At 44.9% G+C, this 21,831-nt stretch overlaps 2 protein-coding genes across 3 annotated transcripts in view; both read left to right on the forward strand.

Annotated features, from left to right (window-relative positions):
- Arhgdib (Rho GDP dissociation inhibitor beta) overlaps positions 1-3,987 on the forward strand; it is a 17,553-nt gene extending 13,566 nt beyond the window's left edge. The window contains exons 5-6 of the mRNA XM_055611661.1: positions 601-664; positions 3,121-3,987. Of these exons, the coding sequence (XP_055467636.1) occupies positions 601-664; positions 3,121-3,320 (264 nt within the window). The 3' untranslated portion in view covers positions 3,321-3,987. The remainder of the gene's footprint in view (positions 1-600; positions 665-3,120) is intronic.
- Positions 3,988-5,057: 1,070 nt separating this feature from the next.
- Positions 5,058-17,236, forward strand: Erp27 (endoplasmic reticulum protein 27). 2 transcript variants are annotated; one of them, XM_055611847.1, is made up of 7 exons: positions 5,058-5,266; positions 5,431-5,531; positions 7,452-7,589; positions 15,743-15,859; positions 15,981-16,106; positions 16,466-16,663; positions 17,103-17,236. In XM_055611847.1, exons 1-7 carry the CDS (start codon positions 5,173-5,175, stop codon positions 17,145-17,147), a joined length of 819 nt encoding a protein of 272 aa, XP_055467822.1. In that variant the 5' UTR covers positions 5,058-5,172; the 3' UTR covers positions 17,148-17,236. The 2 variants fall into 2 exon arrangements, with proteins under 2 accessions (XP_055467822.1, XP_055467830.1); XM_055611855.1 differs by lacking the exon at positions 7,452-7,589.
- Positions 17,237-21,831: the final 4,595 nt, after the last annotated feature.

Genomic DNA, 21,831 nt, shown 5'->3' on the forward strand with positions numbered 1-21,831 from the left:
ATTCCATTCCCTCCTGGTGGATTTTCATCGAGTATCTAGGGAAAGTAGCAATAGCTCAGATAATGTCCAGTGGTGAAAGACTCTGAAAATGCTTGCCAGGAGCCAGTGGGCTTCAACCATTATTTATGTGAAGTTTTGGTGTGACCCACAGTCTTATGCCTAGGCTCCAATCTCAGCTGCAGAGCCCTCTCCTAGTCCTGTTTTTCCATTACCATTTCTCTCCCTGTTGTTTGTTTTTCATAGGCTTGGAGGATCATTTCTGAGGATATGGTGACTTACATAAAATTTTCCATTGGTATTTTTATAACCTTCTCAGAGTCAGGGGCAGCGTTTTCACTAGTAGCATTAAGGAGAGACAGCTAGAGAGAATTGCCCAGGCCACTAAGGGAAGAGAAATATGGTGAAGAATGTTGACCTGTTGTTTTAATTAACAATTAAACTGAGAAATATTACAGCGGCCAATGATTAAAACTGTACAGGCAGCATGAAGTCTTATGGTTGGGTTTCTCCAATTTCTGTTTAGCTAGGTGGGATGGGCAGAAAAGATTTCAGAAAAACTGGAAGTCTGATCTGAGTGGCTTGTGGCCTTCTTGCACACAGGTAAACAAGGATATTGTTTCCGGCCTGAAGTACGTTCAGCACACGTACCGGACTGGGATGAAAGGTAGGAGATTGTCCCCAACTACTTCTCACTGATATGTCTGCCCAGGCTTTTAGCATCCTTTGGTTATAAATTTACGAGAGTTGGATAAAAGGTTGAGGTAGGTGGCATGTCCACCTGAGGAAAAGGTAGACAGGCATGGCAGACCTGGACACTGAGACCATCATTCAGAATGCCAACTTGAGACTCGGCAAACCACTGGCCTTAACATCCGGAACCTGGAATTCAAGTTTATTACTCATTCATATATATATATATATATGTATGTATGTATAGGGAGAATAACCAAGATAAATTGAAGCAAAGATCATAAGAATATTCATCAATAGTGAAGAAGTGGGAGAATAGCCCAGTTGGTAAAATGCTTGTGTAAAGAACTGAAGCAGACCAGCATGGTGGCATGCATTTGTAATTCCTGCCTGGAAAGGCAGAGACAGAAGGATCTCAGAGCATCCCTGATGGTCAACATAGACCATCCAGTGAGTTCCAGGACAGAGAAAAAAATCCCGTTTCAAAAGAAAAGAAAAAGGCAGTTATTACCTAGGAAGAACATTTAAGGTCAACTTCTGGCCTATACATGTGTGCGCACACATACAAATACACATACACATACCAAACACTCAATAGTGAAAGCAGTTCGCAGTGTAAAACCATGACATATAAAAAAGAAATATGATTGTGATGGGGGTGAGCATCAGGAGTTCCACAGAGGGTGGAGAGGCAGAGAGGCAATGTTCGATCTCTTAAGAAATGAGGAGCATTTCTCTCTAGTGCTGAGAAAAAGCAGTGTCATTGAAGAATATAACCATTCATTCCTTCTGCTGTCGTTCTGGACATACCTTGGGCAGGAAGGTAACCCAGTTCCCTCACACTCCTTCCCGGCCCTTCTTACTTTCTGTGCCAGATGTGGGAACAGGATAATGTAGCCCAGTCCCACAAATCAACAAAGGAGCCAGGAGAAATTGTTTGACATGACTTCCAGACAGAAAAACCAATCTGTCACATTCTAGAGAAGACTGTGGACCTGAAAAACAGGATTAGCCTTGCTAATGCCTGGTTCTCATGGAAGCCCAGCTCAATTTCCTACTTCCTCTAAGCCCAGAGGCTGTGCTGACTCACGTCGGCAAGTAGCCGGTGGCATCTGTGCAGCTGTCCCTGCAAACTGTGCAACAGTTAAAAGGCCAGCCGTGCCCTCCCTCCCGGCCACTTGCTGCCATTTCAACTCCAGCTGCTCTGAATCCATGCCCCAGCGGTCCCCTCATAAGTAAGGTCGGTTGATAATTTCACCTCCCATACCAATTCTCCACTTTTAAACTTTTGACCAATTTGCCAATTTCCCCTCCCATCCCTGAACATTTGAATTCTTAAAGTCTACATATCCTGATCACCAGATGTTGTGGTAACTTTCCCCCAACTAAGATGTTCACAGAGTGACTACAGGGACAAGAGGCCATTAAGTCTGTTATACAGAGAAAGAATGGAAGCCCTGCATGCTGCCGAGCTTAGACAGCTTCAAGCCTGAGGCCAGAAAGCAGGTCTCAACTTGTTTGTTCTCTCAATATTTATTTACTTTTATGTATAGGAGGGCTCTATCTGCATGTACACCTGCACATCAGAAGAAAGCATTAGCTTACATTATATAGATGGTGGTGAGCCACCATATGGTTGCTGGGAATTGAACTCAGGACCTCTGGAAGAACAGACAGTGCTCTCAACCACTGAGCCATCTCTCCAGCCAGCCCTGCCTGTCAGTTTCTGAAGGTGCAATCAGCTACATTTCTGTAAAGAGGCATCAGCTCCACTGACTTAGGTTGCTAATACTCCTCCTAGATAATCAGAATCAACTCAGATACTTCTTTAAAAGGCTGCTTTGGGGATCCACAGCTACCTTGGCCCACAAGTGTGGGGGGTGGCAAAGCAAATCACATTTTTCAAAGGAATTTGGGGTTTTAAAATGCTTTAACGTATCTCTCTGGAGGGATTACTTGGCCTTTGAGACAAGGTCTCCTGTGTGTGAAGACCAGCCTGGTTTTAAACCCCTGCCTTAGCCTCCCAGATGCTGAACATGGAAGCATGCATACCTGGCTTAGTAAAAGAAAGAAAGAAAGAAAGAAAGAAAGAAAGAAAGAAAGAAAGAAAGAAAGAAAGAAAGAAAGAAAGAAAGGGAGAGAGAGAGAGAGAGAGAGGGAGGGAGGGAGGGAGGAAGGAAGGAAGGAAGGAAGGAAGGAAGGAAGGAAGGAAGGAAGGAAGGAGAAAGAAAGAGAGAAAGAGAGAGAGAGAGAGAGAGAGAGAGAGAGAGAGAGAGAAAGAAGAGTGCCCCTGGTAAACTGCTGTGTGCCAGGCTCAGACACTGTTGCTTTGGGCTTCCACCCTTGTATGCTGCCCTCCAGGCTGTCACATTTGTAGGTCACTTCTCTGACACCACACTCTCACACTAACGGACCTTTCCTTCTCCCCAGTGGATAAAGCTACATTCATGGTTGGCAGCTACGGGCCTCGGCAGGAGGAGTACGAGTTCCTCACTCCATCGGAGGAGGCCCCCAAGGGCATGCTGGCCCGGGGCACATACCATAACAAGTCCTTCTTCACCGACGACGACAAGCAGGACCACCTCACCTGGGAATGGAACCTGGCCATTAAGAAGGATTGGACAGATTGAGCATCTCCGTGCCTCCCTCCACCTTCCCCACCAGAAGAATCCTCCCAGCTATGCTCATCAGTCCTCCCTCTTCCCTCCCTATTCATTGCTGGGTCCATTCTCTAACACACACACACACACACACACACACACACACACACATTTTCTCATTGATTTGTTTTTGTTTTGTTTTGTTTTGTTTTTTATCTTACTCTATCTCTCAAAGTGTTTCCTACATGTGAGACTTAAAACCTAGGCTTTAACCCAGCATGTTCCCTCAGACGTTCTGCCCTGAGCATGGCCAGCCTCCCGAAGTTCTCCACCTCTTTAGTACCACCCTCCCTTCTTCCAGTGTGAGTGCTGAAGGCGAGCTACCACTAATGGCTCCTTTGCCTTCTGCTCAGAAACTCATTCTTGCCACTGGAGCCTTCTGGTTCAATGCACCCCAGCCTCACCTTCCCTACCAGCGAGGGCTCTTCTTTTGTGGGAGACACCGAATACAACACAGAGGAAAAGAATAAAATAGTTGTGTGTGTGACTGAGAACCTCGTTTCCCCTTCCTTTTTCCTTCAAACACGGTTTGAGTTGTTTTCCGGTTGGGAGTAATGGTGAGATCCATAGTAAAGGGGATGTTGATGTCCTTGCCAATAGATTGCTACAATACAATGGTCAGTGAATGTTAACGATACTGAGTGAATGGTCTATGTTTCATTTATGGTAGCATATCTTCTTAGGATGGCTCCATCTACGGTGGGGATATACACACCACTGCCTGCAGAAATCTCATCTTGGACTTGATTTGTGGGCCGCGTCAAACTCCGTCTCCTGCCTGTGACTCTTCCATGGGCTCCCAACATCTACTGAGTGAAGTGGAAGATTCGACGCTGGCTTAGTTTAGTATTTCACACAAAGGCTTCTCATCTACCATTCTTTTCCTTTCCATTATTCTCCGTGACTAATGTTCTTCCACATTCAGTTTTCCCGGCTAGCTGCAGCTCTTCCCATGCAAGCTCTTATAACAGTTAATATTGATTATAAGCCTGACAGACTCTAGAACCATCTAGAAGACTCAGGCACGCTGCCTGTGAGGGAGTTTCTAAGGCTGGGGTCATTGGGGTTGGGAAGGCCCACCCCACCTATGGGCCATGTCACTCCATGCTGGGATTCGGGATGAATAAAATGGAGAAAGCAAGCCAGACACCATCATCCCTCTCCCTTCCTGACTTCAGACAAAGTGTGACCAGCTGTCCTGCACTCCTGCCTCGGTGCCTGCCTTGCCATGACTGACTGTACCCTCAACCTGGGAACCAAAATAAATCCTCCCATCTTTAGGTTGCTTTTGTCAGTTGTAATTTTTTGCCTCAGCAGAGAAAAGCAATGCATGTTCTTTCCACATTTTGATAGATGCCTGGGTTTACCATATTCACCCAGACCTCTGTTGGTACTTACTTACAGGCAGATATTCTCCATGAAACCCTACAAGTGTTCTTTGTCTCACAACAGCCCACGGATTTTTCCAGGTCTTACCACTCTCTGTTTTGTATTTGCATTATCTGTTTTTGTGCTTACCTCTCCCATCCACAACCTAAGTTGAGAGACACTGGATCAGCTCACGGCTGTATTTGTAGCCTGACACTGAGTCCTTGTATACAGTTTATTATTTATATGAACAGGCCTGACTTTCTTCTGGCTGGGTATGTTCCAAAGCCCTGCCACTTTGAGCCATTTATCACAGCAGGTGAAAGTTCCCCTGGAACCAGCTGCAAATTTCCCAGGGCACGCAGAACCCACAGCCCTTTCACTACATCAGGCTGTCCTGGATCAGCACCCCCAAAACTCAGCAGCTAGGCGTGGAACCAGGGGGAGAAGAACAATGAAAACCACTAGGTCCAGATGCCTAATCCTTTCAGTTGTCCTAATGTGTGGGCTGCTTCCCGAAGTTACAGCAGATGATGAAGAAGCCTCGGGTAAAAAAAAGGGGGGGGGGGCGGCCATAAGGAAATAAGTCGTAAGGAGCATTGAGGGGAATATGAAAATACTCTGGGTATATTCATTCCAAACCTAGAACATTTTCCAGAGGTTTCGGAGTAAAAGTGTGTATAGCTGAGCATGCCCCCGCCTCTTAACGCAGATGGTCTCGGCGGGACCCAGGAACCCATATGGCTCACAGACGTCCCAGCTGCTGTGAGGCTCATTGGTGCTGCTGAGGTGGCCATGATAGGCTTCTTCCCGGTGAGTGGTGCCCCCGCCTGTACACCCCACAGCCAGCATGTTTTGTCTTATGGTAGTCAAGCCAGCGGCCTGTTGAGCCAGTGACATTGCTTTGGAGGCGAGGAGGTATACACTCCACTTTCAGCCTGACATATGAGCCCCCTGCATTTCACAACAGTCTGCCCTCTGCCTCTGGTCTTCTTTGTACTTGCTTCAGGATCTCTGAGTCTCCTGGCTGTGTCTCCTTACCTATGGGCACTTTGAAAGGTACCTCCAGGAAGTCTGTCATACCTCACCTTTGTCTGAAATATCTTCAGTCTGTACCCACAGTGCCCTGTCAATAGGCAGAAGTGAAGGTAAAGGCACTTTATAAATGTATTTATTTATCATTTATTAGAGATAGGGCCTCATAACTCAGGCTGGCCTAAGACTTGCTGTGTAGCCCATGCTTCTCTCAAGCCAGCAATCCTCCTGCCTCAGCCTCATGAGTAGTGGGATAATGGGAATATGCCACACAGTCAGGCTAAACCCATCTTTTATGGCCTACAAATACTCTTCAAGGGCTGTGGTAAGCCCTCACTCATCTTTCTCGCCTTCTCTTAGGTACTGAGGAAGGTGAAGGGACCCCTGACAGCTTCCATATTGGCAGTTGGCTAATAATGCAGACAGCGTAAACAAGAGGGTCTCCTTCCAGCCTTTCTTTTCGCTCTGGTAGCAGCACCTGGCAATCCTCACAGCTAACCCGGCCCCTGCTCTCTTACCTCAGACCTTTTCTTGTTTACTTCCACTCCTGTATTCCAATTCACAGTCACCATGTCCATTCTGTGTATATAGCTGGATGTAGCTGTGTTGGGGTGCCAGTGGGGGTCAGGTTTTGGTGATTTAGGGGTCAGAGCTGAAGAAAGAAAGAAAGAAAGAAGGAAGGAAGGAAGGAAGGAAGGAAGGAAGGAAGAAAGAAAGAAAGAAAGAAAGAAAGAAAGAAAGAAAGAAAGAAAGAAAGAAAGAAAGAAAGAAAGAAAGAAATAAAGAAAGAAAGAAAGAAAGAAAGAAAGAAAGCAAAGAACTGGAAGGGTACAGTAACATAAGTGATCACCAGATGGCGCCATTGGGTCCCTGAGCAAGTCCATTCAAAAGCCCAGATTACAAACCAGCAAGCCAGTCAGTCAACAAAGGTCCACAGCCTCGAAGTGAATAACTCTCATCCTTTCAAAAAAGAACAAGCCGCCAGTTGTGTCTTGTGATCCCAAATGCAAGGCTAGTAATCCTCCCTTCTCCTTGCACATGTCTGTTAGCTCAGTGAGAGGCAGAGACACCTCTATGCTGCCTGGAGCCTCCTCTGAACAACCATCCTAACACAGTAAGGAAGACAGTGCCAGTGTGGGGGAGGACAGAGGCCGTCACTGATGAGTGGCTTCCCCACTTCTTAACTGTAGGCCTGGGAAGCGATAGGTGCATGGACCAGTAAGTACCTTTATGCACAAACCTGAAGGCTGCTTGCAAGGGGAGGGCCTGATCCTCAGCTTCCTGAACAACATCTCCCAGTGACCATGCTGAGCACCTGTTCTTTAGTTTTGTGTCGCCCCATTCCTTCACGAATTGTTCCCAAACATTCGTTTCTTTAGGTGTATGGATCTCTGTCTGGCCCAACTTCACAGATCTCTGGACAACAAGGTTCCCTCAACTATAAGTAGAGTTCAGGCTCTATGATAAGGCCACACAAAAATTTAGACACAATTTTGATAACAACCTATGTATTCACACAGCCTGGAACACTCAAAAATGCCAGTGTGAATATAGCCTGCATGCGTAATGATGACGTTTGTTTTACTAGTCTAAACCTGTAACTTCCGGCATGAGCATATTTTTTCTTTCTTCCCTCTGTGTCTCTGTTCTCAAAAATGACCAGTGGGTTTGCTGTTCTTTTGTTCGTTTTGACTTTAGGATTTAGAAACACCGATAGTGTCCATATTCCGCAGCATGGCACAACAGTTCCAGGACGTTTCTTTTGGGATCAGCAACAGTTCTGAGGTTCTGACCCACTACAACATCACCAACAGCAGCATCCGCCTCTTCCGTTTGGTAAGCTGGGTCGGCAGCCCCAGCCTCCTCCTAGTTTTCCTTGTGAGGCAGGGAAGAACTCTGTGTCTTTGACACTAATGCAGGCGCCAAGTTTAGGGACATTGTTGACAAGGATAGTGACTCAACTCAGGCTAGCAAAATAGGAGCTGGAATGAGGTGTACAGAGGAAGGGAACTGAGAGCCAGGACGTGGAACTAATGTTTGGTCTTTTGTCAGGCAGAGGGGATGGGTGGGCCGGTAGGCATTTATTAGCTTTAATTCTTACATCTATCGAATAATGACCATATTATCTCTAAGGTCATGCTAAGCACTGAACTCAGACACAGACATGGACACACCAGGGGTGGAAAGGAAAGACAAATAGACAAACAGACAGAGACTAGGAGTTTTACAATAGATATCACTATATATGTATAAATTATATGTATATATATATATATATATATATATATATATATATAATTTTTTGTGTGTGTAGCTCAGGAAGGTCGCTTGATACACAGATGAAGCTTACCTAAAACTTCTGATCCTCCACCTCCCAAGTACTGAGGTTACAGGCATGCACCATTTCACCCTATTTATGCAGAGCAGGGCAGTCAAATCCAGGGCTTCCTATGTCCAAGCCAAGCACACTCCCAACTGAGCTACACGCCTAGCCCCACAGTTTTATATTTTTATATGTTGATCGGTTGACTTCTGTTTATCAAACATTTTATTAGACTGCTCTTGTGTATAAGACATTGATAATAATAACATATCCGTTCTCATAAATCTTAAAATGTAGCAAAGACTATACTCAATACACTAAAGAGAAGGTCATTATAGGTAAAGTGTTAATGGAATGAAAATAGTGTGGAAATTTAGAAAAACAATACAAAGGAGAAAATTAAACTTGGAAGTATATGGTGGATAAAATTGGGCACTCTAAAAGAGAATCATGGGCAAAGGGGAAAAAACTGACTGTAGTTAGGAATCAATGATGCCAACTTGACTAGATTCCAAGGTACATGTTGCAGGAAAAGGACTATATGACAAGGAGATTTTATTAGAAGCATATTTGTGCTAAAACCACAAACCAGTATTCTGGGATTGTACTTAATTTGATTGGCATTAGAAAGCCCACAAAGCCTTTGGATCAGGAGAGTAACATGGACAGAAATAAGATTTAGCAACATTATTTTGGAAACAAAGACTAAGATGGATTATTAGGCAAAGATATGAGAAGCAAGAGATCCTGCTAGGTAAGCAAAATAGACTCTGTGAAACTTATTAAGGCTCTGTGGGGGCTGGAGTGGTTAAGAGTGCTGGGTGACCTCCCTGAGGACCTGGGTTGGATTCCCAACATCCTTATGGCTTCTCTCACTCCAGTTCCAGAGGACCTGACTCCTCCTGACCTCCTCATGTGGCCTCCTGAGGCATAAAGGGTCTGCAGTGGAGAAGCAGCAATAGCAATGAAAGAAAGGGTGATTTGCCAATTCGGTGATGCAGGCTACAAGCTGGCACTTGGGAGTCTAAGGCAGGAGGATCATGAGTTCAAGGTCAGCCCCCCAAAAAGAGCTGAGCAATCCTGACAGCAGTGTGAACTTTTGCTCACAATGCATTCTTTATGAAGCCGTGTTGGTGGCTCTTCTGAGCTCTGCACCCTTCCTTAGCATCTGTTTTATGTTGACTGCTAGTCACAGTCCCTCTCCGGGTGAGGCCTCGGAACCTCAGCGGACAAAAATTTATGGGCCATGCCAGCAAACAAACAGACTGGTTTTGTGACACTTCATTGACAGTGCTGAAAAACGGAGTTTATTCAGCCCAACTATTACATAAACACTTTCTCGGTTTACATTTTCAACGGTTTGGTACACATTTTAATAGGATTATTGTTCAGGAGTTCAGAGTAACTTTAATAAGTTGAGCTTCTTTCAGCTTAGATCCACATTTTATCATTTTTTATTACTTGCAGTTTTCCATAGTTTGGTTATTTTTCAGTGTGTATTTGTGTGTATTTGTCTGTCTGTCTGTCAATCTGCCTATATATGTTTCTGTGTGTATTACTGTGTCCATGTGTATCTAATCTATGAGAAGCACTATTATAATAGTCCAATATATGAAAAAGGAATATTATCCATGAATTTTTAGTAAGGAAAATAAGGTTCTGGTGGACGGAAACAACGCTCCAAAGTGTCGCAGCTGCCGAGCGCTGCCTGGTTCCATGCTCAGCCTCTCCTCTCTGCTGCACTATGCTGGCTCACTAAAGCACTCAAGCAAAATCTTTTTTAAACCCTTTGATGATCCTTTTAAACTTACACGTGTGTATCTGTGGGTCTGTATATCCATGTGTATCTGTATGTTCTTTTGGGTGCTGCAGGAGACAGAAGAGATTATCAGATTCGCTGCAGTTAGACTTACAGGCAGTTGGGAACCACCTAACGTGGGCACTGACACCTGAATTCAGGTCCTCTGCAAGATCCCCAAGCACTCTTAACCACCTAACCATTCCTCCAGCCCCAAAAGAAAATCTCTATGTTTACACTAGGTTGTATTTATCTGATGTTCCTTATTCTGAAGTCCATGTTTCAAAAAACTTTATCCCAAACCATTTCCCTAAATTCTGGTAGTAATTAACAGAATTTAATCCTGCTACTGTAGCATTTGGTAGCAAATTTTCAGAATTTAGAGTTACTGGATTCACAACAGTAAGACTATATTAAAGGATATGATGCGATAACGGTTAGGCAAGCATACACTGACTCATTATTATTGGGCCAGCGAAAGTTTGTGGAACCAACCGTGTTAGTTCGGGTTTCTATTGCTGTGATGAAATACTATGAGCAACAATAACTTGGGGAGGAAAGGATTTGTTTCTTCCTATAACTCTCAGATTGCAGTCCGTCACTGAGAGGATTTGGGGTAGACAAGGCAGGAACCTGGAAGCAGGAACTGAAACAGCAGCAACTATGGAGGAACGCTACTTGCTGGCTTGTTCCCCACGGCTTGCTTAGCTTGCTTTCCCATGTTACCCAGGACCACCTGCCTGAGGGAGGCACCCCACACAGAGGACTAGAGCTCCCCACAATCATCATTAATCAAATCACAAACAGACTCTCCCATTGGCCAATCTTAAGGAGTCATCTTTCCAAATGTCTCTAACTTGTGTCAAGTTGACAAAAACTAGCCAGTACAAGTGACTCCTTGTCAACTGGACACACAAACATATCATTCTTCAACCGTAGCCTTTTGGTTCTTGTTCATCCCCAAATCTTATACTGATGTTAATATCACAACATCAAGCATCAACAACTTTAAGAGTCCCACAGTCTTTAAATTTTCAAACACTTCGAAAGTCCAGTCCTTAAAAGTTCAAAATCACTCTAAAATAAGCAAATTCCCTCTGATACTCCAAAGTTTATGAACATATATATATATATATATATAGAATATATATATATATATTCTATATATATATAGAATATATATATATATATTCTGCCTCCAAGAGGTGAGAGAGAGCACAGCCACAATCACATCAGAGCAAAACCAAACTTCAGCACTGTAAGTTTCACTGTCTGGGACTTACAGCCTCTGGGCTTCCGGGAGGTGGGAAAGGTTCCCAAGGGGTCTGCCATTTATGCATATGGTTCTATACAGCATGCACAGCCTGTCCACGAGGCTCAGACCGGCTGCACTCCACACCCAGCACTTTATTTGGTAGCCACCACACAGCTCTGATATCTCAGCTATGCTGAGGTCTCCATCCAGCTGAGAAAGACCAATGGCTTCTCCTGGCCTCTCTCCAGGAACTTTAACCTTGTCACCCACTGCCACTTTTCAGCTGCTGTCTATGACTCTTCCATGCTTACAAAACCAGTACTATGAGGAAGACTCCTACACTTTATGGCATTAGGCTGTCAGCATGTGGTGCAGCCCTGGCCCCTCTCAACCATAGCTTCTGTGTGCTGGCCCAGAGGAAGTATTCGCAGAGGACTTCACCTCAGTGATGCTGGTATCTTTTTGACCACAGCTAATTCTCCAGCCCCAGCTGACCAGATATACATATTCTTGATTTAAAATATCACATGAATAGCCTCGATAGAGTCTTTGAGGAACTCTCAAGTTTGCCTTGAAACTTTGAAGCCAGGCTTCAAACTTCTGCACTGATCTCAGCATTCTCTCCTGACCTCCCACACACTAGCTTATTAAGCTCTGAGCACTCAATGGCTTTTCCATCCCCAAATCCCAAAAGTCCTTCATGATCCTCTCATAGCAACAATGTCACAGCAATAGTGCACGCTGGTACCAATTTCTGTCTTAGTTTCTGCGGCTGTGATAGAGACATTATCAACATCAATGCAGGGAGGGAAGTGTTTATTTGACATAAAGGTCACGGTTCGTTACTGAGGGAAGCCAAGGCAAGAACTCTAGGCAGGAACCTGAAACAGAGACCAGATAGCACCAGCCAGTAAGCAGCACTCCTCCATAGTCTGCGGTTCAGTTCCTGCCTCCTGGTTCCTGTCTTGGCATCCCTTGATGACAGGCTGGAAAGTACAAGCCAAATAAACCCTTTCCTTCTCAGACAGCCTTGGCCATGGTCTCCATCACTGCGAGAGAAAGCACACTAGGAAAAGAGCTCACTCCCTAACTAACGCAGAATGACCTATAGAAAAGTCTCCAGGAAGCAGTTAAGCACAGTAAGAAGTTGAAGGTGTAGGCGTCAAGGACCCAGCCTGTGAGGGTGACAACATGGAAACCCTATGCTTCCCTCAATGGCCCCATAGAGATCTAACCCTCACAGAGGTCCAATCACTGGGCTAATGGGCCATGAGCCCGCCCTATTATTTGAATGTTCGCACTACTTCGGATTTTATTATTCGCTTCTGTTTTAAGAAATAAAGTTAGCCCAACTGTGACACAACAGGATGTAAGAGAAATGCAGTGTGTCATTCTTGACCCTTGTACACGTACTTTTGAGTTTAGTATAAAAGTGGACCCTTACTAGACAAGGGGAGTCAGAAGAAATGACTGTATAAAGATAAGACAGTGAGTGAGAGAGGTAATACGTCAAATTATTAAAAACACTTTTGTAAAGTATGTATTTAGCTGGGCATGGCGGTGCACGCGGTAATCCCACCCCTCGGGAGACTGACAGGAGGGACAGGTGTTGAATTCATCCTTGGCTACACGGCAAGTTTAAAGCCTTACTGGGCTGCAGGAGACACTGTCTCAGAACAAACAAACAAACAATATATATGTATATATATATATATATATATAATTATATATATACAAAAGTATATATAAGTATACAAAAGTAGATACGTGTGTATATCCATATATATATAGCAACTGAGCAACAAGTGTGTGTGAGGGAGAACAAGAGAGAGAAGAGAGATCAGAGATAGGGCACTACTTAACGAATCATTTTTCAGTGCCGCTCAAGTTACTTTACGGCTGGATGGTCATAAAATATTATAGCTGTAGTATAAACAAAAAATAAAATAAAATAAAGCAGGGCGTGGTGGTGGATGTTTGTATTTCCAAATACAAACAGAGACGCAACAGAGAGGATCAGGAGGTCAGATTTATCTTGGCTACATAGAAAACCAATAACCAGCCTCACTTCATGAAATACTGTCTCAAATTTTAAATAAATAAATAGATAGATAGATGAATGAATGAATGAATGAATGAATGAATGAATGAATGAATGAATGAGGAAGAACATAAACGAACTAATATGACTTTTAATGCATTTTCTGAAACGCTGGATAGTCAGAGAGCTCGCGGGAATGAGAAGGGATGCCTCCCCGGAAAACTGATAGTGCTGGGCATGCGCAGTGTGTAAAACAAACCGCTCAGTCCCTGCCGCTGGTCTGCTCTGCTTTTGGCGTCCTCTCCTGGGAGGGTGTCTTAAGTAAAACTCCTTCCAAACACTGGCAAAATAAGTTGTTAAAGGTTCCCAAAGCCTTGTTCTAGGCTAGAGTTTTTCGCTTCAGTACATCACGCAATGAACTCCTTCGCGGATAGCGCACATCCTGTTCAAGTGTTGCCTCCAGGAACCCGACCCGCCAACGCTCCTCGGCTTTTTAGTTTAGGAAATCATGAAATAATCGGGCATGTTTCCTTGGAAGAACCCCAGCAAATGGAGAGCCTGCAGGGGAGGGGGCGGCTTGTTGACGCGCCCCCACTGCCCGGGGAGGGAGCTTTATCCCCCGCACACCCTCCATCCCTCCGCTGCATGCCTGAGCCCAGAAACACCCCGTTCCTGGCGCCTCCAGTTCTCCAATTCTGGGAAACCTGAGCAACTGCCTGGAAACCAGGCGAGAGGACCCGGCCCCCTGGCCCACGTGCTGCCGGGTCCAGCTGCGCACAGGTGCCAGGGCTCTGCATCCTAGAAAAATAATCTTCAAATACTCGGACATACTCGGCATTAAGAGGGCCTTGATTACATGATGGTGGCTTGAGTGGTTGCAATAACAAAGCCCGAAGTGTGAGAAGCTCTGCCAGCTGGCAAGCCAGCTCAGAAGGCCTGAAGCGGCAGAGAAGGTTCAAGAGAACAGTAACCTCTCTCTCTCTCTCTCTCTCTCTCTCTCTCTCTCTCTCTCTCTCTCTCATTCTGGCTCTGTGTTTGTTTCTCCCCCCCCCCCCCCCGCCAGTGTGTGCTCACGTGCGCGCGTGCCTGCCTGTCTGTCTCTGTGAATATGTCTGTGTGTCTGTGTCTTTGTCTCTGACTATGGACGTGTGCCCGTGAGAACAGATGGTGGCATAGGCCGGAGGCCTCACACCCCTTGGAGCTGGAGTTGTATATAAAGTGTTGAGAGTCACCCAGCCGGAGGTGTTGAGAACCGAATTCAGGTCCTCTGAAAGTGCAGCAAGCTCTCTCAACCACTATTTTTGTTTGTTTGTTTGTTTGTTTGTTTGTTTGTGTAATGTGTTGTTTGAGACAAGGTCTTGCTTTATTGCCCAGGAACTTTCCACATAGCCCAGGTGGCCTTGAACTACTAAATCCTGCCTGGTCTTCCTGAGTCCTGGGATTAAAGACATGACCCCAGCAGTCTTCTCCCTTTTTTTTTTTTTTTTTTTGTTTGTTTGTTTGTTTGTTTGGTATGAATATTAGGACTATGAAGCTGAACAAGGTCCATGGGGACTTTTCCTATTGTTTTTATATCTTCTTCTCAGTGTTCCTACTGAGCATTTTTAACACACTGTGTATCTACCAAAGCGACCCCACCCATGCTCACTCAGTTTAGACTCACTCACAGTTTAGCAGAGGCACCTTGAGCTTGAGTTTCCTGTCCTCCTGCCTCTACTTCCAGAGTGCTGGGCTTACGGGAAGCAACATGCCTACTTCACACAGACCTGGGGGGTCAAACCGAGGGCTTCCTGCATGCAGGCATTCTGCCACCTGATCTGCACATCTCCGGTCCCATTTCTGTGTGTTTCTCGTAGGGAATTGAACCTAGGCATGCAGACATGCCTAAGCAAACACTTACCACTGAGCTATATTGCCAGACTCCACTTCGCATTTTAAAACACCCAATGCTTTGGGTAGGGTTTGTTTTTTTTTTCCCCCAAAATAATTCTAATTTAGAGGTATTTTTTTCTATACCTTGTCATTTATTATTTTTAAAATCTAATTTACTTAATATAATCTTTTAGGTTTTGGGGAAATTTGGCTTTTTGTTTGTTTGTGTTTAGTTTTTATCTTTGTGTGTTCTGATGTTCAATAGGGAGAGGCAGCTGTCAAATAATACTAGATTCTGGTAAATTAAAAGCTGCATGTTGCATAATGAATGCTGGCAAGTCCTTAAAGGGATAAAGTTTGAGTAACATCCCAACCAAAGGAAGGAGAGAAGGAATATTGGGAAGTTACTAAATGAAAAATAGGCCAGAAGTTAAGAAAATGGAATTCAGAACAGCTGCACCAATGGAAAATACACAATTCAATATATCAGTGATTCTGTTACATAAAAATGGCTCTTAAAAGACAAGTAGAAAAAAGTATCCCTGAGGGTCGGAAACTTCCTTCCTTCCTGTCTTCAGAGCTGTGCTCAGTGTCTCTCCCTCATCCTCATAATCAAATTCTGTTTATCAATGATCTCAAAAGACACTGCACCAAAGGGGTCAGTCACTGTTCGTCCCTGTGTCCTGTTTTCTTTATCCAGGTTGATAACGAGCAACTGCATTTGGATGCCAAAGACATTGAAAATTTAGATGCCGCCAAATTGAGCCGGTTCATTCAGATGAACAACCTCCACTGGGTGACAGAGTACAGCCCCATGGTAAACTGTTGGTGATGTTCTGTTCATTGCGCTGGCACCCCTCTGTATCTCTGCCTCTCTGTCCCCTCCCTCCCTTCTCCCCCTCCCCGTCCTTCTTTCATAACCAATTTTAATCTTCCAGATCGCAGCCGGCTTATTTAACACCATGGTTCAGACTCATCTTCTCCTGATGATGAACAAGGCTTCCCCGGAGTATGAAGCGAGCATGCGCAGATACCAGGAGACAGCCAAGCTCTTCCAGGGTCGGGTGAGTTGGGAATGGTCACCACCCCAAGGGTGAATTGTTAGGCCAACCCCTTCCCTCCCTCCTAGGAGGGATGGAGGGAAGGAGATAGATAGAAAGAGGGAAAGAGAGAGGGAGAGGGATTTTATGTAGCCCAGGCTAGCCTCAAACTTCTTGACTTGCTGAACTTCTGGTCCTCCTACCTCTGTCTCCCAGGTGCTAGAATTACAAGAGCATTCCATCATGCCAGGCTTTAACTTAGATTAAAATTATGTGACACGAGCCATAAACTCAATCTGCACTGGCGACAGCAATCACAAGTGTCTCTCTGTGCCCGGGGTCTGAGCTGGACCTTTTTTTCTTTCAACTCTCCCCAACTACAGATTCTCTTCGTTCTGGTGGACAGTGGCAGAAAGGAACATGGAAAGGTGATATCCTATTTCAAACTAAAGGAGTCTCAGCTGCCAGCTTTGGCCATCTATGACACAGTGGATAACAAGTGGGACACGGTACCCATCCCAGAAGTGACTGTGGAGAAAGTCCAAGGCTTCTGCGAGGGATTCCTAAAGGGGGAGCTGCTGGTGCGTGTGTGGCTTTGGGTGAAACACATGCCTGCCTTGCTCTTCTCTGTGCGAATTGGAGGGTTTTGGCCCAGTTGGATGTAAGTGAGAGCAGAAGGCGTTGCAGATAGAGTGGTCAGAGCGGGGTGACTCTGAGCGCATCGTCAATGGGGTTTCTCCATTTCCTATTAAAGGGCCCACGGGAAATAACTTAAATCCCAGATAACGAGCTCACGCATTGGGATGTGACGGCTCTCTGGCGGCTGGGGCAAGTTGACTGCCACAGTTTGAAGCCAGATTGGGGTTCATAATAAGTTTAAGTTCAGCCAGGGTTGCATAGTGAGATCTCTTCAAAAACCAAAAAGAGCCTCCACAGAAGAAGAGCTCAGCAGTTCAAAGGCAATATGGGTTTAAGGCTTCCAAGGGTGATTAAGTGTGTACTCTTCACTATGTTTTTCAGAGAGATCACAGAGCTGAAGAAGGTGCGGGGAAGGAGGAGCTCTGACCCATCCCTGGAACTTCTCCTCACTGCCTCATGTCTATTCTGTGCTGAATAAAAAAGGGCAGTTTGTGTCTCTGCGACACTAACCAGGATCGTCGGGTGTTCTCACAATGAGCAGGAGGACCACAGTCCTTTGTGTCTCAACATCTTACTTGCCTCTTTTCAACTTCCCATACTCTCTCCCCCAGCCTAGATTTTTTTACTGTGTGAGTAGTGGGGAGACAGGGGCTTCAAAAACAGCATCGCTGTTCTTAGAGAGAGAATGTTCTGGTGTGTCACTGACATTAAATTAGTTAGTACCCTGCACATGGCTTACACAACAGTTCCTATTCCTTTGGGGTCATTTAAGGATAAAAACCCCACCCTCCTTCACAAGCACATAGCCAAAACTCTGGGCCAAAAACCAAAAACATCTTTTCTTCCCCCCACCCCCAAAAGCTGAATGATGTCTCCAAGTTTCTGAACCCATCAGAAACAGAGCAGGTTAAAAGCTACAGTCATCTAGTGATTCCAGTTCCCCGTGTAAATCAGCAACCCATGGAAAAAGTGAATTCCAGTGCTGTTACAGGAAAAGAGCGACATCTCTGCAAGCCAAATCCTTTGGAAGGAACACAGCTGCCCAGCTCAGCGCTGCACATCCCACCCTCGAGAGCTCTGTTTTCTTTTAGGTCATGACCCCCATCGATGTGTTGTTCCCCGTGTGGGTGGGTTGGGAGGTGGGACAAGACCATCCTGCGTGAGGATTGGTACAAATGTGGCAAAGGAGCCAGGGAGTCAATTAGGCGAAAGGTTGGAGAATGAAGAGGAGTATTTGGCGCCAGGGCACGCTGGGCCTAACCACAGTCACTGCCAGTAAGGTGTGCGGTCCAGGGCCCAGCACACCGGGGTTGCAAGGGAGTTTGACTGTGGGTCTCTGGCCCACAGGCTGTTACTGTCAACACACAAATACTACACTGTCATAGCCCTCCCGGCCCCTCCTGGCGCTTGGCTCTGAAGAAAAGTGCCTAAGTGCTGAAGAGCTGAAAAACCACAGATGTACAGCAGATCGGCTCCAAGCGAGGGGCAAGGAGTGAAAGGCTTGCTTGTTCCTTTCTGTAGGCTAACCCCACGGCCCCTGGGCATGCTCGGTGACTGGAAAGGAGACTGTGAAAGCAACTCTTAAGGAGACACAGGGACCAGGAGCTGAGGGGTCACCGAGTCCATCCCAGGGCTACGCCATCCCAGGAGCACAAAATGGGCTCATCTTAGAACGCTTTCTTGATCTTTTGACATTTACACTCAAGATTCTTTCTGGTGCTTTGCTGAGGTTTCACAGCCTCACAGGATGTCTTTTCTTGAAAGTCTGTTTTTGTTGTTGTTTTGATTTTTTACAATTTATTCACTTTGTATGCCAGTTGTAGGCCCCTCCCTCGAATCCTCCTGGTCCCACCCTCTCTCACTTTTCTTCTCCCTCTCCCCTCCCCCTCCCCTAGTTCACTGATAAGGGAAGTCCTCCTCCCCTACTATGTGACCCTAGCCTAACAGGTCTCATCAGGACTGTCTAGATCTTCTTCCTCTGTGGCCTTGCAAGTTCACCCTGTCAGGAGGAAATGATCAAGTTCATGTCAGAGACTGCCCCTGCTTCCCTTATTAGGGAACCCACATGGAGACTGAGCTGCCTATGGGCTACATCTGAGCAGGAGGTCCAGGTCCTCTCCATGCATGGTCCTTAATTGATGCTTCAGTCTCTGCAGGAGCCCTTGGGCCCAGATCTTTTGACTTTGTTGGTCTTCTTGTGGAGCTCCTGTCCCTTCTGGTCTTTCTATCTCTACCTTCTTTCATTAGTCTCCCTGCACTCTGCCCAAAGTTTGGCTATGAGTCTCAGCATCTGCTTCGATCTCCTGCTGGGTGCAGTCTTTCAGAGGACATCTGTGGTAGGCTCCCATCCTGTTCCCTCTCTTCTACCGCTTCCAGTGTCTATCCTGTTTTCCCTTCTGAATGGGATGTAAGCATCTTCCCTAGAGTCCTCATTGTTTAGCTTCTTTAGGTCTGTAGATTTAAGTATGTTTATCCTATATTATATGTCTAACATCCACTTATAAGTGGATGTTATATACTTATAAGTGAGTATATAGCATGTGTGTCTTTCTGCTTCTGGATTACCTCACTCAGAATGATCTTTTATAGTACCCACCATTTGCCTGCAAATTTCATGATTTCCTTGTTTGTAATTGCTGAGTAGTATTCTATTCTTTAAATGCACCACAATTTCTGTGGCCATTCTTTGGTTGAGGGACATCTAGGTTGTTTCCAGATTCTGGCTATTACAAATAAAGCTGCTATGAACATTGTTGAATAAATGTTCTTATTGAATGGTGGAGCATCTTTAGGGTATGCCCAGGAGTGGTATAGCTGAGTCTTGAGTAGCACTATTCCTAATTTTCTGAGAAAGTGCCAGATTGATTTCCAAAGTGGTTGTACAAGTTTACTCCTCCAGCAATGGAGAAAGGTTCCCCTTTCTCCACATCCTCTCCAACATTTTTTTATCTCAGCCATTCTGATGGGTGTAAGATGGAATCTCAGGGTCATTTTGATTTGCATTTCCCCAATGACTAAGGGCGTTGAGCATTTCTTTAAGTGTTTCTCTGCCATTCAATATTCCTCTGTTGAGAATTCCTATTTTTAAATTGGGCTGGAGAGATAGCTCAGCTGTTAAATGCTAGGCCCACAACCATAAATATAGGAGTTCTTGCAACTCTGAATGAGAAGTCCTATGCCTTGTCACCATCCCCTAAGACAGTGGTTCTCAACCTTCCTCATGCTATGACCCTTTAATATAGTTCCTCATGTTGTGATGACCCCAACTATAACATTGTTTCATTGCCACTTCATAAATGTAATCTCGCTACTGCTATGACTCGTTATGTAAATATTTGATAAGCCAGATATCTGATATGTGACGCCTGTGAAAGGGTAATTCAGCACTCCCGAAGGGGTCACGACCCACACGTCGTGCCCTAAGGATACCTTCAACTCCATGCTTTTGTTTGTTTGGTTGGTTGGTTTTGGTGCCATTAGGAATTGAACTTGGGGCTTATGCATGCTAGGTGAGCTCGCTACCACCTAGCTCCACTCTCAACCCATCTCCTGGCTCCTTTTAAGCTCGTTTACGTGGTCTCTAGTCCTCCATACAATCCAACCTTTTGTCATTTTCATTTCCAACTCATCACTGAATCATTTTCTCTCTTCCCTCTTCCTCAACTTTCCATATTTCTTGCTTAAAATAATAAGGCCTTAAGCTTTAGTAAAGCCTCCAAATTATACCATGTATAATAGTGGGTTAATTTTATCATTTTTATCCTAACATACTCTTCCCAACATGATGTTAACAAAATAGCAGTTTGTTTTCTGGGTGATGATACTTCATAGCAATTATAAAAGGAATCTCTTGTATATTGTATGGATGCAATACCTATTAATGAAAAAAAAACAAAACAAAAACCTGTGGCCTTTGGCTGAGGGAGGAAATAGGTGGGACATCTGGCAGGAAGAAGAGATTCTGGGTTAGAGCCAGGTGCATGAGATTCCAGCCAGCAAGATGTGAGAAGAATTGACACGAATGGTACTTGAGCTCAAGTAACCAAACATGTGGCAGAATATAAATTAGTATCAATAGGCTATTTTAAGTTATGAGCTAGTCAGAGAAGAGCCTAGCTATATGGCCAAGATACTTGTAAAATAATAATTGAGTCTCATGAATTACTATTTCAGGAGCATGGTAAAACCTCATACAACAAGCATCTTTGTCATGTATTATATTGTATGCTTATGTTTGTGTCTTTGTAGTGTTGAACTGAATTATTCATTATTAGTTCATGGCTCTTTGAAACTTCTAGGAATTCTCCATGTCTTTGTGAATGCTGATTTAGCCTTGAGGACTCAAAATCAAATAAAGAAATTTCTTTAGAGAAAAGAGATTTGGGGTTGTTTGTGTGTTTATTTGAGGCCTTTTTTTGGTTCCTCCCCATGTAAACAGTTGGCCTCACACTCAAGACCATCCTGACTCTGCCTCCCAAATGCTGGGATTATAAGTGTGTGAAACCAGAGATGACAAAAGCTATTGCCTACTAAAACTTCTGCCATTTCTAGGTGCTTCCTTGTCTTTGGTTAATCATTTCCTAAGACTTTATATTCATTCCCTGAGGCTAGGCTCTTGTTGGAATATCTGGGGACATCTTACATGCTTTGTTCATGGATATGAACATTCAGTAGCTCTCACTGGTAAAACTGCACCCTTTCTCTAAGGTTGTTCTGCCCAGTTCACAAACAGCAAAAGACCAGGGATAAATAGACTCCGCTGTAAATACATGAGGTTCTTTTTATTATAAATCATTACAAGCTGCAGCTTGGGCCCACACCCCCCCACCGCCGAAGCGGTGGGAGCCGAGAGCCCCATGCTCAGGTTAGTTGAGTGATTTAAAGATTCTGGTCCCTCCCAGCACGCCCAAGGCAGGGGCGATTCCTGCCTGGCAAGCATCTATTGGTCAAAATGCTACATTTTGAGTTGATTGGCTATAGGAAGGTCCCCAGACCATTAATGATCTGGTGTCCCTCCCTAGGGGGATGGGCCAGTTTCCTAGCAACTGTATCTCTAGTGGGTGGAAAAAGAATACAATAAGGCAGGTTCTTCCCCTCAGAGCATTGTTGG

The sequence above is a fragment of the Psammomys obesus genome, unplaced genomic scaffold (genome assembly GCF_907164565.1).
Source record: "Psammomys obesus unplaced genomic scaffold, mPsaObe1.curated_primary_1811, whole genome shotgun sequence".
Taxonomy (NCBI): domain Eukaryota; kingdom Metazoa; phylum Chordata; class Mammalia; order Rodentia; family Muridae; genus Psammomys; species Psammomys obesus.

What these genes read in the sequence shown, in the direction of transcription:
- Erp27 (XM_055611847.1), top strand. Translation starts at nt 5,173, where the DNA reads ATGAAAACCACTAGGTCCAGATGCCTAATCCTTTCAGTTGTCCTAATG. An exon ending in AGATGATGAAGAAGCCTCGG is followed by an intron (nt 5,267 to 5,430) that starts GTAAAAAAAAGG and finishes CTCTTAACGCAG; the next exon opens with ATGGTCTCGGCGGGACCCAG. An exon ending in CCATGATAGGCTTCTTCCCG is followed by an intron (nt 5,532 to 7,451) that starts GTGAGTGGTGCC and finishes TTTTGACTTTAG; the next exon opens with GATTTAGAAACACCGATAGT.